This window comes from Chanodichthys erythropterus, chromosome 19 (genome assembly GCF_024489055.1).
Source record: "Chanodichthys erythropterus isolate Z2021 chromosome 19, ASM2448905v1, whole genome shotgun sequence".
NCBI lineage: Eukaryota > Metazoa > Chordata > Actinopteri > Cypriniformes > Xenocyprididae > Chanodichthys > Chanodichthys erythropterus.
The window spans coordinates 10062033-10078782 of record NC_090239.1 but is presented as its reverse complement, the minus strand read 5'-3'; the positions used below and the strand labels follow the sequence as shown (position 1 = coordinate 10078782).

General features: G+C 39.5%; 1 protein-coding gene across 3 annotated transcripts in view; it reads right to left on the bottom strand.

Moving 5' to 3' along the window:
• Window positions 1–8526: 8526 nt before the first annotated feature.
• The window catches only part of sema4gb (sema domain, immunoglobulin domain (Ig), transmembrane domain (TM) and short cytoplasmic domain, (semaphorin) 4Gb), a 41541-nt gene continuing 33317 nt past the window's right edge, over window positions 8527–16750 (bottom strand). For 2 of the 3 annotated variants that reach the window (XM_067370002.1, XM_067370003.1), the window contains exons 14-15: window positions 15186–15247; window positions 10503–14563 (exon numbers count right to left, since the gene is read on the bottom strand). In XM_067370002.1, the coding sequence (XP_067226103.1) occupies window positions 13584–14563; window positions 15186–15247 (1042 nt within the window). In that variant the 3' untranslated portion in view covers window positions 10503–13583. Of the gene's footprint in view, window positions 8630–10502; window positions 14564–15185; window positions 15248–16750 lie in introns of those variants that run through there. The other variant, XR_010892761.1, reaches the window with a different exon arrangement.

The window sequence follows — 16750 nt, the reverse complement described above, 5'->3', positions numbered from 1 at the left end:
TGTCGAATCATGATTCGGATTGTGTGTCAAACTGCCAAGGGCTGAAATCACGTGACTTTGGCGCTCCGAGCAGCAGATTCGACACACTGATTCATTTATGCTCCGAAGCTTCCTGAAGCATTGTTTTGAAATCAGCCATCACTAAATAAGTCGTTATTTTGGTTTTTTTATTCTCGTCGCTTTATAATATTAATATTGAACCACTGTGCTCACATGAACCGATTTAAATATGTTTTTAGTACCTTTATGGATCTTGAGAGAGGAAGTGTCATTGCTGGCTATGCAGGCCTCACGGAGCCTTCGGATTTCAACTAAAATATCTTAATTTGTGTTCCAAAGATGAACGAAGGTCTTACGTGTGCCGTACTGCATGAGGGTAAGTAATAAATGACAGAATTTTCATTTTTGGGTGAACAAACCCTTTAAGGGACAATATTTGCCCCCTAAATTGATTTTCCATTGTGTATTTTTACCTTTATGAATAACTTTATACAATAAATAATGTTTTAAATAAAATCTATTCAATAGAGAAATATGCACTGATGGTAAAACGAAGCGATACTTTTAAATATTAAACTAAAACCGCCAGTATATCACTGTTTTTATGAGTGAGTCATCGAGTCATTCATTCAGTAACAAAGCAAGAGGCTGAGAATGAATCATTGAATCATTGATTCTCTCTCACGATTCGTTCAAAGCCGCAGCCGCATTCGTGTTGTAGTGGTTCTGCTGTGGTTTTCGTTAGAAATATATTTTTCGTAGCAAAATAGCGTAAAAGCGTAAAAAACTGACAGTACTGTGTTTAAAATTTACGTTTAGTTTTTTTGACCTGTTGTATAATAGTGTCACGTTTGCAGTCGTGGATATTTGGGAACAGTATTGCATTCTTGCTCGTTATCAACACTAAACAAGAACTCACAAAAGGTATGTTTTTGTATCGAAGAAATTTGCGTCTTAAATCGATATCAATCTATATTTTTTTCTTCATGCGAGTAAGTGCTAAATCCCCACTTTGACAAAGATGCATTGTCGAGAACGACAGTAATTTAGCGCGATTTATCATATGCATGCTGCTTCTGTGGATGCAGTCAGTTTTGACTGCAAAAGATGAGGTAATTTGATTAAATGTAATGGATTTACGGCATTTTGCCAGTTAGAAATACATGCTCGGTTATAATATTATTTTAAGGTATGGTAGAGTTAAATGAACTACTCAGCATTTTGTTCGCGTACCCCCTTTTGTCACCTCACGTCCCCCCAGGGGTAGGCCTAAGCGTACCCCAGTTTAAGAACCACTGTCCTAGTTGACTCTTTCATGGGAAAAAAAAAATGTAACATCAAATAACATCTAAGGAGTCATATCATTGGTAAATTTTCCAAGTATTGATTTTAGATTGAGATTTTGATTAATAATCTCTCCGCTAAATTGGACATTATGCATCATATTTTAGCTACATTTCATACTATTACTGTGACTGTTGTTCTTGAAAATACACCCAAAATTCACCCAAAAATGAAAATTCTGTCATTAATTACTCACCCTCATGTCGTTCCACACCCGTAAAACCTTCATTCGTCTTCGATAATTAAAGTGCTGTTAATAAGGGAGTCAGCCAGCCATTTGATTTCATCAAAAACATCTTAATTTGTGTCCAAAGATGAACGAAGGTCTTACAGGTTTGGAACAACATGAGGGTGAGTAATTAATGACAGAATTTTCATTTTTGGGTGAACTTACCCTTTAATATGCAGTGACTTTTTTGGCTGTAAATAAATTTATTTGTATTGTGTATTTGTAATGTATTTGTGCTATTAGATTGTAATTTGCAATTACAGAAAAAAAGTAATTTGATTGCATAAAGCATGTTACTTGAAATGCATTACTTTACTAGTTACATCAAAAAGCAATTTTACTGTGCTATTACTGTATTATGTTTAATACAGTATCTCTTTAGGTAAAACAAAATGGACATCTGAAAATCTCTTTGTAAATTGGAAATCAAATCTGGTTTTTCATGCCCTACGAGCAATAAAAACATGTAGGGAAAAAATCCTGACCATGGTTATCATAATCCATGCATGAAAGGGTTAATAAACTAAGAACCATTTTCCACTATAAAAGTTTGCTTGGATACAAAAGGTTCTTCATGGAACCATTAATGCCAATAAAGAAACAGAAAATTTTTCTTGACAGAATAAGTCTTTGTCAGTACTTAGTAATAAGTCAAGGTATCTCATCATTGTTAAAAAATAAATAAATAAAATTATAAATTTTTGAATGATTTTGCAGGCCCATTACAATGGTGACAACTGGCATCTGTTACACAGAACAGACATTTGGGGTCAGAAAGTACAGGAAATCATACTATTGCAAGGCCGTAACCACATATTTCTGATTTTGTGGCGCATGAATGTAATCATTTTAGAATTAACCATTGAAATAAGTCTTATTGGTTGATTATTAATCAGAATATTAGGGAAGAAGTGTTTCCCCCCCAATATCTATGTTGGTTATAGTCATGTTGATTGCGGAAGCTGAGAAACCGACATGCATTGTGTGCGTTTAATCTGCTGTGACAGTGACACAAAGCTTAAGGACATGGCAGAAATGCTTTTCTCACTCCCACGTATTACTGGCAAAAAAGCAGTAAACACAGTATGCCACAGACCTTGATCAGCTTGGGGGTGGGAACATTAGAATATGTTGGCTGTAATCAGTATCAACAGTTTTGGCACGTTTTTAACAAAACGTTACGGACCACTACGGGCAACATTTAGTGCACAATATGACTTCTGTAAGTTTAGTTGTTTTCTTGCGGCTGCAGCTCGAACAACTGAACAGCAAGGTAGAACAACCAATCCATCTTCGTTTCCACGGAGATGGATTGGTTGCTGGGTAGTAACCTAGCAGGATAACCCGAGGCTGGGCATCTAATCAATGTAAGCCATGTTTTAATGAATCAGTTCACAAGAGAGAAGTATATTTATTATGTCCCATTTATTACAACCAGATGAGATAGGGCTCTGATCACATCTTTTCTCCCCAGTGAAAACCAGCTTGACCTATTATGTGGATTAAAGAAAGTTCTAAATTAAGAGCTGTGTTGCTAAGTAACGGATACAAGGGGGACATACCAACAGGCCCGATACAGATGGGGATCTGGTTAAAATCTCCTACTGTGACAGTTAGTCAGAGGTTTCTTTCTTGCATGCAGAATGATCTTTAACCTTAGGGCTGTACAAGATACAGAAGCAGTAATAATGATTATAAATGCTTTAATAGGATGTACACATCAGATCTCATTTTGTAAGTATAAGCTCTAAAACATTGAACCAATATGCACACCGTGACTGACATGTAAGCATTGCAAAAACTTTGGGAAAATATTAAGTGCAAATCGTTCTGTGCGATTATAGGGAAGGCAGTGGATATTCACAAACACAAAGACAGCTAATATTTCATGATGAATCACAGTTTATGACTATAAGTACACCATAGGCATACAGCACTTCAATACAAGTTAATATTGTGAACAATTCATCAGTGCACGCTATTCCACAAAAAAAAAATGTTTATCTTCGTATCTTTCTACACCTTTTCATCTGACGTCCCTAATGCTCTTATGCTCACATTGCATTTATTTGATAAACAATACAGTAAAACAGTAATATTGTGAAATTGTATTACATTTTAAAATAGCTGTTTGCTATTTTAATGTTTTGAAATGTAATTTGTTCCCAAAGCTGAATTTTCAGCATCGTTACTCTTGTCTTCAGTGTCACACGATCCTTCAGAAATCATTCTAATATGCAGATTTGGTGCTCATGAAACATTTCTCATTATTAGCAGTGTTGTAAACAATTGTGCTGCTTAATATGTTTCTGTGTAAACTGTGATACATTTTTTAAGGATTCGTCCTTGTAATAAAAGTATTAATTTCTTTAAATTACTGACCCTAAACGTCTGAACAATAGTGTAAACACCCTGTTTTACCCTGGTATAATGACTTAATGTATTTATATCAGTGAAATGCATTTTTGATGTAACATCAACGTACTGACTCATATATGCAACAGAAATGAGTCTTAACAGAGACTTTTAAAATGTTACTTAGTTTTTACATGACAACGATGTACAAAAAAGTTTTTTCTTTGTACAGATGACAATGGATCAAAACCATCCCATTCAAACGAATCCGCTAGAATAACTAAAAACGCTGTATTACGCATACCAGACAAGTAGTTTGCGATGTCACATAGTAAAGAAACATTACACACCTACGCATATGCATTCTTTTTACAGCGCACTCGCACCAAACACGCATGCCTATCCACCTTACTTTATAGTTTACTGCACTTTGATATTCTAATTATTAAAGTCCCTTTAAAGGAACACTCCACTTTTTTTGAAAATAGGCTCATTTTCCAACTCCCCTAGAGTTAAACAGTTGAGTTTTACCGTTTTCGAATCCATTCAGCCGATCTCCGGTTCTGGCGGTACCACTTTTAGCATAGCTTAGCATAGTTCATTGAATCTGATTAGACCGTTAGCATCGCGCTTAAAAATGACCAAAGAGTTTTGATATTTTTCATATTTAAAACTTGACTCTTCTGTAGTTAAATCGTGTACTAAGACCGACGGAAAATAAAAAGTTGTGATTTTCTAGGCTGATATGGCTAGGAACTATACTCTCATTCAGGCGTAATAATCAAGGAACTTTGCTGCCGTTCCATGGCTGCAGCAGTGCAAGGATATTACGCAGCGCCTGTGAGCCCCTGCTTGCACAGGGAACGTGCCTTGCAACCATGGAGACGTTTGTGAGAGACGCTGCATAATATCATTGCGCCTGATGCAGCCATGGTACGGCAGGAAAGTTCCTTGATTATTACGCCTGAATGAGAGTATAGTTCCTAGCCATATCAGCCTAGAAAATCACAACTTTTCGTTTTCTGTCGGTCTTAGTACACGATTTAACTACAGAAGAATCAAGTTTAAAATAGGAAAAATATCAAAACTCTTTGGTCATTTTTAAGCGCGATGCTAACGGTCTAATCAGATTCAATGAACTATGCTAAGCTATGCTAAAAGTGGTACCGCCAGAACCGGAGATCGGCTGAATGGATTCGAAAACGGTAAAACTCAACTGTTTAACTCTAGGGGAGTTGGAAAATGAGCCTATTTTCAAAAAAAGTGGAGTGTTCCTTTAAGATCAGAATCAGAATCAGAAAGAGCTTTATTGCCAGGTATGTTGTTTACACATACTAGGAATTTGTTTTAGTGACAGAAGCTCCACAGTGCAACAGAGTGACAGCGACAAGACAAGACACATAATAAAAAGAATAAAATAATAATATACAAATTTACAAGATAGACAAAGTGCAAAAAAAAAAGCAAAAGACAATATATATTATAGACAATTGTATGTACAATTATGTGTGCAAATTGAGATATAAATAAGTGTTTTAAGTAAATAATGTGTAATAGTGTTATGTGTTCCGTGTTTGTTAAGTGTTCATGAGATGGATTGCTTGAGGGAAGAAACTGTTCCTGTGTCTGGTCGTTCTGGTGCTCAGGGCTCTGTAGCGTCGACCGGATGGCAACAGTTCAAAGAGGGAGTGTGCTGGATGTGAGGGGTCCAGAGTGATCTTCTTTGCCCTTTTTCTCACTCTGGATAAGTACAGTTCTTGGAGAGTGGGGAGGGTTGTGCCAATGATTCGCTCAGCAGACCGGACTACCCTCTGTAGTCTTCTGAGGTCAGATTTGTCGTTTCACTCGGCGGCCATCTTTGAAACGCCTCTCAGGCATGCAAGTGCAGCTCCTATCTCTTTGAATTTCTGTTCGCCAACCTTTCAATTAAATTTCATGATTTCATCACCAATGAAATCTAACAACAACTGTCTCATTTTGTTTCTAAACGCTTGAATCATGACAAAAAACGGCATTTTTCAGGCTGGTTCAAGCTAACGCGCATTACTAAGCACATCTGACTGTTTTTATAGGGTATCAGTGCGTTTACGACACCTCGTAATTCCTGTAATTACGAGATTCTGGCTTGTAAAAAGTGTTCATGTCCTCGTAGAGCTTGTAATTACAGCTTGTAGGCAGGGACTTTTCTGAAAGCTCCCATGCATGTTGCCGCTGTACCACCTGACTGCTGTAGATTCATTTAGGCGTTGATAGTGGTGCCATAGAAACGCATAATCCCCAGTCAGAGGACGTGAACAGCTCTGAATATAATGTCAATATAATGTGTTGTCATCACAAGATTCCGGTTAATACGGTGTGATGTGAATGCAGCATATATGTCGAACGTCACATGACCAAACTAAAAAAATTGGTCTCATTGCATCCGCTTATCAGAGAAAGTGTTAACAGCAGTATGAACTGATGGCATATCTATGGACTTTAAATGTAATCAGCGAAACTACCTAGTTCACATTGTTATAGGTGTTTTATTCAATTAAATATCTAAACGTTAGTGTGAAGAAGAAAAATTAAAAAAGCTTTTAAATATCAATTTGCATATGCGGGGGACATCAGTTGTGTTCATCTTTGCGTGCTCTTTTTAAATTATCTTGAATAAAACAAGATAATGAAGCACATACAAAAGACCTAAACCGGAAGTGGTCTGATCTGTTTTACAGAATACGGAAGTCAGATTGTTCCTAGAGGAAGTGGAGCTTCTAACGGCCACTGCAGTGACGCGATGACTTTACCAATCGGCGGTTGGCTCTTATTTAGAAGTGGGACTTATTCTGCCATATTGTGCGTTGCACTTTCTCCCATTCATAATAATACAAGTGCACCATCTTTGTATTTATAAAGTATTATTTCCCTGTAGCGGCTAATAAATTTGAAGTCTCGCACATTCACAGAAATACTTTAATTCCACATTGACAAATAAGGTGGATAGACTAAACATGTAGCTAATACGCATGTGCCTGCCGTCACCGTTTTCACACCGTTTTTGTAGTTTACATGGACACGATAACGGTATCGTTTTCAAAAACTTGCACATTGAAACCGGTTTTCAAAAGTTTGCATTTTCAGGCCACCAAAACACCGTTGTCGTGTGAATGAACAGCCAAAACACATAAAAAGTGATCCGTTTTTAGTTGAAAATGGTGTAAACAGCCCCTTTGATCAGACAAGTGGTTGAAGTTTGTGGATGCAACATAACATCTGAATGAGAAGGAAAAAGTAAGAGGGTGAGGAAGAGACAAGCTGAAGCACATTGAGTCAGTGTGATGGTGCTCATGTTAGCATCACGACTTTCTGGCCAAAACAAGCACATCATGCTTCTCTCCCTCCTCTTTCTGCTGTAAAGATAAGATGCCACTGCTCTCTCTGCATCTTGATGGAGTCCTTGCAAAGCAGTGCTGTTCCTGTCAGCAATACTGACTAACAGAGCAGCACGAACTGGGAAAGCCGCTAGGGAGAGACGACAAGAGCTGACACAACATCTCTGTGTAACATTGTTTACAAACCAGCGAAAACCAGGGTCACAATACAGCTAGATATCAGGCCTGTCTATTTAAATGTAATCAAATGAATTACGATATGCTGAATCAAATTAATCTCAATTACTCACAAATGAAAATAGTTCAGTCATTATAGTAGTAAATTAACAAATATACATAACAAAAGGTCAATATGTTGTTTAATTTGCAAGTCAAATTAAACTTTACTTTTTATTTTTGGACCAGGGGTTAAAATTTGTATTAGTATTAATAGATGCAAACTCCTCACCTTTTGGTGAGAATTCACGTTTTTGAGATCAAAATGGGTCACCCACGAGATTCGCGTAGATCTGATGAGAAAGTGTTTCGGGCGACAGCTGCATTTTTTGCTTTTGGATTCCGTCCCACATACTCAATATGAATATTAAATATAACCGAACTGAGCAGCACCTGTGCATTTCTGGCTTACTTCAACACAATCGTCATTCATCACTAAGCAACAAATAAAGGAGCACTAGTTTGTTTGCTTTGAAGGGAATAGCATAGATCCACAAAACAAAATAATGTTGGGTAAATAACCCCAGTGTAAAATAAAAAGAACCACCTCGCAACAATGATTTTAGCTGAATTTTAGCAGACCCTGGCCAGATATAAACACTGATTTTGCAGCAGCGATCAAATTGAGTAAATGACCTCTGAAACTAATGTTACGCTTCAAATAAAGATTGTATTACATTGTTATACCAGTAAGTGGTGACCAGTGACTTTTAAAATGTACTTATTAGAGATTTGTTAAAAAACTCTGGACGAAACAAGTCTTCATTCATTAGTTTCAAACTAATTTTTTTACACAATTAATTCACTTAAAATAAATATTTTTAATAACATTTTAGACATTCATAAATAGATTTATAACATTGAATAGAACATTTTGTCAGAATCTAAAATAAATTACATGTTTGTATTTTTAATACAGATCACGATTCTGACTCTGAAAACAAAGCATTAGACAACTAAACAAAATAACATGTAATAACAGTTCCCAATAGCCTTGTGGACAGTGTGCTGTCATCTGGTGCTGCTATGCACCATGCAGGAATCCTGAGTTCGAGTCCTGCCTTGTGGACTTTCCCAGAACCCGTCTGCCTTCTCTCTCCAATTTTGTTTCCTGTCAACATATTTCATAATATAATGAATGGCAGAAAGGCAAAAATGAACATTTAAGATTTCGACAGCTGTATATTTTGCCGTTGGATTCCGTTCAACTCTGTTACAATTCCTCTGTGTAAAGAAGGCGAGGGATGCAAGATACGAAGCATATACGAGTTTACTGGAAGAATAACAGGTAGCATACAGCGTAACACATACAATAACCGACACAGGATGAACAGAACGGGGAGTACAAATACACAGAGCAATCAGGGAGATAAACGGGCACAGGAGGAGGAAGTTAACTAATCAGGGACTAACGAAAACAGGTGCAGACAATACAGGACATATTGGTGACATTACGGATAGGCGCGTCCTCGCGCTGTGATGACGACAGAAGAGGGTGTGGAGAAGAGGTGGAGGCTTAGGTGGGGGGCGTGTAGCTGGTGATGGCATGGAGGCGTCGGCGAAATGATGAAGGTGGGAGGAGCCAGAACGGAAACCTGAGTGACAGGTAGAACGGAATCCAGGGTCCGGACAAAGGAGGCGGAACCGTGGTGCAAGTAGGAACCGGCTTAGTAGAGAGGGTGACGGACCAGGATGAACCCGAAGTGCTGGAAGCCTTTGGCATTGATGGGGATCTGGCTGACAGGTTTTCCGACGATGTGGCGAGAGAGGGCGATGGGGAAGCCAGAGGAAGGGAGGAGTCCAATGATGACGTAGGGGTGCAGGTTGTAGGCTTCGCCAGAACACCAGAAGTCCGTGACAGCAGCTGGGCGTCGACCGCTGAAGGCCGACCTAGAGTCCCGATGGAGCCCAGCGGAGTCTCCTACAGACGAGCCGTGGCAGTGACAAGGCAAGGTGCAGGTGACGGGTTGACAGGCTGAGGGGAAGGCGTGGCCCCGGAGGTCCGATGTGTGGCCGGAGACTCTCTTTCACACCGTGCTGGTGTTGGAGAGGACCGAGGCGAGGCAAGTAAGCCGCACGGAGCTAGCGGCGGTGGCAGAGCCAAGGAGCATGATGACACCAGGGGAGCCGACGGATCCATGAGACTGGCCGAAACCAGCGAAGGAGGTGGGGTCAGGATGTTAGGACTGGAAGAGGGCAGAAGAACGTCTCCGGATGGAACCGGTGAAGAGACTGAAGAAACAAGGGTGGGAATAGGATCCTCCGACCACAGATCTATAAGGTCAATGTCCGCTCCTGGCTCTGCGATGGACTGACCTGCCTGCCGAAGCTCCGGCGCTTTGATCTTCTCCGTACTGGAATGGCGTATGCCTCGGGCTCTTGAGTGATGACAGAGAGCCCACCACTCCGGAGCAACAAAGCTAGATACTCCAGCCACCGTTGATTTTCCGGGCGAAGAAGCGTAACATACAATAACTGACACAGGATGAACAAAACGGGGAGTACAAATACACAGAGCAATCAGGGAGATAAACCGGCACAAGAGGAGGAGGTTAACTAATCAGGGACTAACGAGAACAGGTGCAGACAATACAGGACATATTGGTGACAAACCCCATGAGGTTCTAATATTTATCAAACTGGCTAAGCCTTCCAGAATTCGATGGCAAATATACGGCTGTCAAAATCCCCCCAAATGATGAGAGATGTTGATGCACTCACTTAAAAGATGCTGATTCTATCCTGTGTGAGGATGAAGTTTAACCAGCATCAGTTTAAATGATAATTTTTTGCCTTTCTGACATTTATTATGAAATAATACGAGTAATAATACGAAATCCGTCTGCCACGAATGCCACAAATGTAGTGTTTTAGGACTAGCCTCACACGAGGGCACCACAAATTTAGTTATTTATGTTGTTAAATATTAATATTTTGTATTAATATTAATATTGAGTAAGATGATTCCTTCCAATATTTTGGGGCACCAGTCAAGGAGTCTTACCTTGACAATAAAGAACAATCATGGAAGATTGTTGACTGAATTACAATTATATAAATTAGAGGAAGTTCATCATCTGACCAATCTGAAAGATTTGTTAGATATCATTAACACCTCTCTTACTGTATTATCAACACATGGAAGACACAAGTGTAATAAATGGATTTTATTAACAAAGGGATAGACAAGAGTCACTAACAACTACTGAATGGATAAAGTGCAAAAAGACTGATAAATGCAAGTAAATGAGTAGGATGTTATTATGGCAGTTACAAGTTAATCTTATAGAAAGATAAACTGTAGTTTCTCTAGAAGAAATAAGGTAAACCTTATTCTGAATTCAACAAATAAACCGAGAGATTATTTGTTATTAACTGATATCAGCTATGCAAAATCTAATGCAATTAGATATTCATATACTGACAAAATACACTAACGCCAAGGTGTCTGGGAAGAGGTTTGGTAAGTGATATTTACGTCTGCCTGGTCGTGCTGAATTCGAGCGGTGATGTCTTCCACTTGTTGAGCTGGGCAGCACTGCAGTGGGAAGAAAGGACTTGGAATCCGTTTCACAGCCTTGAACCTAAGTACTTTTGAACTCCTGGAGCACAGAGAAGGTCTTTTTCCTGGAACACGCAGAAGAAGCCTTAAAGGTTCTGATGTCTGTGCAGATTATCCTTATTCTCTGGAACATGCAGACGGAAGGATCTTTAGATTCTGAAGTCAGTGCAGATCCGGGCCATCTGGAACACGCAGATCTGTAGGATCTCTGATGAGAGGATATTGAAGTTGGTGCAGAAGATATTTTGAAGATGGGGGGCTAATCTTGTTGTCGTTGTCTCTGTTACAGTTTTCAAACTCCCCAAATTCACCACTTGCAGAACTTCCTTATTTCTTTCTTTAGAGCTTCAGAGTCTTGAGAGAGCAACTCCACAGAGCACATATTGGGACCGGAACCTTGAACTGGGACTGGAACAGGAACTGCAGCAACCCAACTGGAACAATTCTTTGTCTCAGAGACAAGCCTTTTAATCTGTCCCAAGAAGGAGGGAAATGCAAATTGGCACCTTTCAGATCCAGTGTTTTGATTGGATGATGCTGTCAGAGGTTGTAACGTTCATGTTTAGAACAATGTCTTTAAGGTTTTTCCTATGCATAATTCACTTTCCAAACCAATTGCAGATTAACCTAGGCATTGTGCTGAAATCAAAGTCCAAACATCATTGGGTATTGTTGAGATATCTATGCATTCATGTATACCTTAATAGGTAAGTTTGTATATTTCCATGTACACAAACAACACTCATTAAGTATATACAGTTATGTTAATAGAAATGGAGGATCTTCTCCATTTTGTCCACTGTGTGTCGTTTTGTGTCCTTTGTGACTTCAAGCCATGTGGCAAACCTGATTGGTGAGTGGAGTTCAGTTCACACCTCAGATCTTAGGACTGAGGGACAGTCTATAGGGCACAATATGGCAAAATGGTGATAGGATTAGTCTGCTCAATGACATGCTAATGTCATCATTCTTCCTTTGCACAAAATGGTCAGGGTGATTGTCTTTGCAGGCTGATCTACTAGTCCATCTATTTCTTTGTTTATGGATCTTCTCTTGAAGGTGCGAGTTTGGGGGTCCTGTGCTTTTCATTTTGGCAGATGAAAGGGGACTATTGATGTAATGGGGGGGTGTCTTCCCTCATGTCTGCCTGCTGATCACTACATTATCAACACTGATAATAATAGGAAATGTTTCTTGAGCATCAAATTACAATGATTTCTGAAGGATTGTGACACTGAAGACTGAAGTAATGGTTTCTTTGCCACCACAAGAATAAATTACATTTTAAAATACATTAAAATAGAAAACAGTTATTTTAAATTGCAATAATACTTTACAATATTACTGTTTTACTGTATTTTTTGATCAAATAAATGCAGCCTTGATGAGCATTAGAGACTTCTTTCAAAACCATTAAAAAAAATGACTGAAACTTTTGAATGACAGTGTATCAGATACACTATTCAATTAATTGTTCTAAATTACAACAAATAATTTTTTGACAGCCCTAATAAAAATACATCTATGTCTGAAATTTTAAATTAATGAATTAACCAGGCACATATTATCATGCTAAATGCAGCAAATTAATTGAATGCAAACTCATTATCTTCCAACTAAACTTCAAAGGTCCTGCATTTGTGTAGGCATCTCTTGCTTCACTAAAACATAAAAAAATCATATGCTGTCAAGGCTAAACAGTGTTTGACAAGGAAATCATGCATCAGACATAGTGATTCTTCCATTCTGAGATCCATTCACTCCATCTGACACACTGCCAAAGAGAAACAAAACTCATCCCTGAAAGAGGCGTCGAGCCCTACAGCTGAGTGACTCTGAAAATGACCACCTCTGTATCTGTAGATCTCAATGATGCATGTGCTAACACTCCCTGCTCCTGCAATCTAGTGTGAAATTGTGTTGTTGAAAAGTCCAAAACTCAAGAACATGTGCCCTCACACTCATGAAATGTTGCCAAAAGTCTCAAAACCCAAACTTCTTCTGTTATTTAGGGTCAGTGTTATTTACATCAGGTGCAATTAGGCAAAAACAAAAAAAATCTGTAAACGTCTGCATTTGAGCAATGTTGATTATGTACAAATATGCATTGCTTTACTGAGAAAGTCTTTGGACAGTGTTCTGAAGACTCTTAATTCTCCTTTTAAAATGAAACTTTATCAAACTTAACCAAATTCAGTCTTGCGTGAAGTTTCTCTTGTGTTTTTTTACACTCCGAGGTCCACAGTCTAGGAGTCTTTAGCTACAGTTGACGTCTACTAAATTTAATCAGTAGGCTTAAGTAATGAATTCGAAAAAAAAAACTCATATTTTCACGAATGTACTTTCAAAAAAATCATGAGAGGATTCTCAAAGGTGCCAAAAAGCCAGTAATTTGTATATCAAGATACTAAGAAGAACTTCATAACACAGCTCTCTTAGGTCTTATACAAAATGTAAGCCTCCACACCACAAGGGGGTGATATAGTAATGGTTTAATCTCATGCTACACTGAGCTCTCATCTGGTTGGATGTCCAGCTGTGTGTGTTTCCTCTTTTCTAGAATCTTGTTGAGCTCCTCGGTGAAGGAGTGGTAAAGTGGAGACGTCATTTCTGAGTCCGTCTGCCTCAGGAGCACATAGCTGTTCCCGTTCATCTTTCTTAGCATGCTGGGCAACGTTGCCGACAGTCCGTTGGCGTATTCCGAGTCAGGCAGAGGCGGTGGCATAGGAAGTGGTGGCGCAGGCGGAGGCTCTTCACTCGGTGTGGTCTGGATGTCCGCTGGAACGATCTGCAGAAACTCTCCGTCTCTTGACGTCGCTCTGCTACGCCCCTCCGTTCGGCCATTGCAGTGGCTAGAGATGGTTTTGAGCTCAAAGTGTGAGCTCCTCTTTCTTTCGGTTGCTGTGGGTATGGACAGAGCTTGCTGGGAGTACTTCCTGGCATCGGGAGAGTTGTGTGCACAGAAGCTAACGTACAGCAGGACCACCGTTAGTACCAGACAAAGCCCACCGAGTACAGCCACCAGAGAGATATACATGGCCTCCATGTGCCTGTAGGTCTGGAACTCCGGCCCAGAAGGCAACAGGGCCGGTGGGGGTGACAGGATCTGCTCAACAGGTCCACTGGAAGGACTCGGAGTTGGTGCAGTTGTGGTGGTGAAGAAACTTTCGGGTAGAGCCGTCGGGCTTGATGAGAGATGTGATGCAGGAGGCGGAACGGGTTGCACTCTAACCACGTAACTGCGAACGGGAACCCAGACACCATTCTCTACTGCGTAACAGCGGTAATGTCCACTCTGCTGATTTTGAGTACCAATGATGAGAAGGCCATCATTGCCCGTGCGGTAGCCGAAGTCTACGCCGTAACCCTGTAGCTGCTGACCATTCAGGGTCCAGTGAGGGGTGGCCAGGTTAGAACGAATCTCGCACTGTAACAGCACATCATCTCCTGCCATCACTGCACGTGTCCGGTGCAAGACGAAACCTAGCAAAGCGTAAGATACATTATTAATCTACTCTTATGGAGCTTTTCCACTGCATGGTACAGTTCGGTACAGCTCAGTACAGCTCACTTTTTGGCTTTTTTCCACTGCGTGGTACGGCATGGTACGGCTTGCTTAAATAGTACTACCTTGGTGGAGGTTCCAAGCGTGCCGTACTGATACTAAATGTGATGTGTAAACACTGCAGATCACTGATTTGGTCTGAGAGAATCGTCACTACCAGTGTCATGGGATTTGAAACATGAGACACCAAACCCGCTAGATTTAAATAGTCAGTAAACGCAACCGCAGTATCATTTGTTTGTGTGACTTTTTTTTTAACAACTTGCTTTAAACGACCGTCGTGGCTGTATCATGGTCAGTAGACGAGGTGCAGACTTGTTGGTAGCCGAGGAGCGGATCCATGGCAGTAGAGGCGGCGCAACTATATGATCAGTCTATAATCCCACCCAATTTGAAGCGGTGGACTGCAGTGGAAAAGCAAACAGAAAGTAAAGCGAGCTGTGCTGCACCGAGCCCAGCCGAGTCGCACTACGCAGTGGAAATGCGCCATTAAATGTCACCTGTCTAGGCTGCTCAGAAATAATTCACATGCAAACACACCATCACTTGTAATATTAGTACAGCCTCTGCTTCCCATCTGGATGTCCTGGATGAGACTGGACCTACAAGAAACACATATCAAAGCCATTAATCGAAGCATGCATAACATACTGCAAATGTGTTAAGAGGGGACGGTTGCAACATTCATTAAAATGTAATTAAAATCATTCTTTAAAGGTGCTAAAGAGGATGTTTTGTTTTATACATTTTTGCAATATTACTTGAAACTGTCTTTACTAACTGAAAAAAGACTATTTATTAGGTGCAATGAATGTAATAATATTAATATACATCATCTGTGCATGAGGTAGGGCCTTAAAAACATCAGCCAATCGATGATTGCGTAAACAATTGGCCCTCTGGCTTGTCAATCACTGCCGTGACGTTCCTTGTGAGAGACGAGCGCGCTCCAGTAACTTTCCACACTCCACAGGCGCCACATGCAATGTTTTTGTCAGGAGACAGGAGTAACAAGTGCAGATTATGAGTTACCTGCCTTGTGTCCGACATAATGAATCCAAAAAACACGACACAGAGAATGCCGGTGGTAAACACTCTTGTTCCAATACTCGTGCATGAGTTTTGGGAGGCGTTCCTTTGGGGGTTGTTCTTACACATGCGCTCATTTCAAAAACTCAGTAACAGTCTTTGGATTCTCAGTCGACGAAAAGATCCTCTTTAACACTTTTAACATCATTTTGCAATTTTTTTATTTTATTTGTGCACAGACAGTCTTCACTTCACAAGTTAAATTAACTGTATAAAGACAAAGACTAGTAAAAGGAAAAAAAAAAGTAACAAATAACAACCATGTTTTGGTTAATTGTTATAATAAATTATACTACAAAATATTTTAATCGTAAATCAAGAATTTGAAATTCACTGAAAAACTATAGTTTGCAGTTTACAAGTATGTTTGGACACTGGGTCCAAAAATTAACACTCACCAAGAGCCAAATGGGAGTTAAAATTGGTTTAAGCCAGAAAATAAAATGCGTTACTCCACAGTTGGCTGGTAACTTAATAGGAACTGTAATATTACATGGTGTAAATCGCATTATAAGAGCAATAATCTGACCCATTTCTAACCACTTTTATATTAGAGGAAAATTTACCATCAGAAGTTTATCTGAGACACCCAAAGCTGTTTATTTCTCAATATTCCTCATTTGTGACTTGTGCATTTTGATTAAGAGATGGAGACTGACCTGCAATGTTTATCATACATATGCAACACATTAGCAGCTAAATCCATAGTCACAAGAACATAAATATTTTTAATACATTTGAGTGTGTTGAAAATGATGTTATAACATTACTCTGTGCGTTCACTCTTTGGCTGCTATGAGACACTTGTCGCACATTATTTTAATATATTAAAACATATGACAGAGAATGCTGTATTACTGTTAAGACTAAACCTGTTCAGCTAAATCACAATGATTAGCTATTAATATATTAAATGTTATATATAAATATGTTTTCATGGTTTCTACAAAATAAAAGCGGAAATCGAGGGTAACGCGGGTATGATGTCATTGATAGGTGACACACGGACGTGGTCC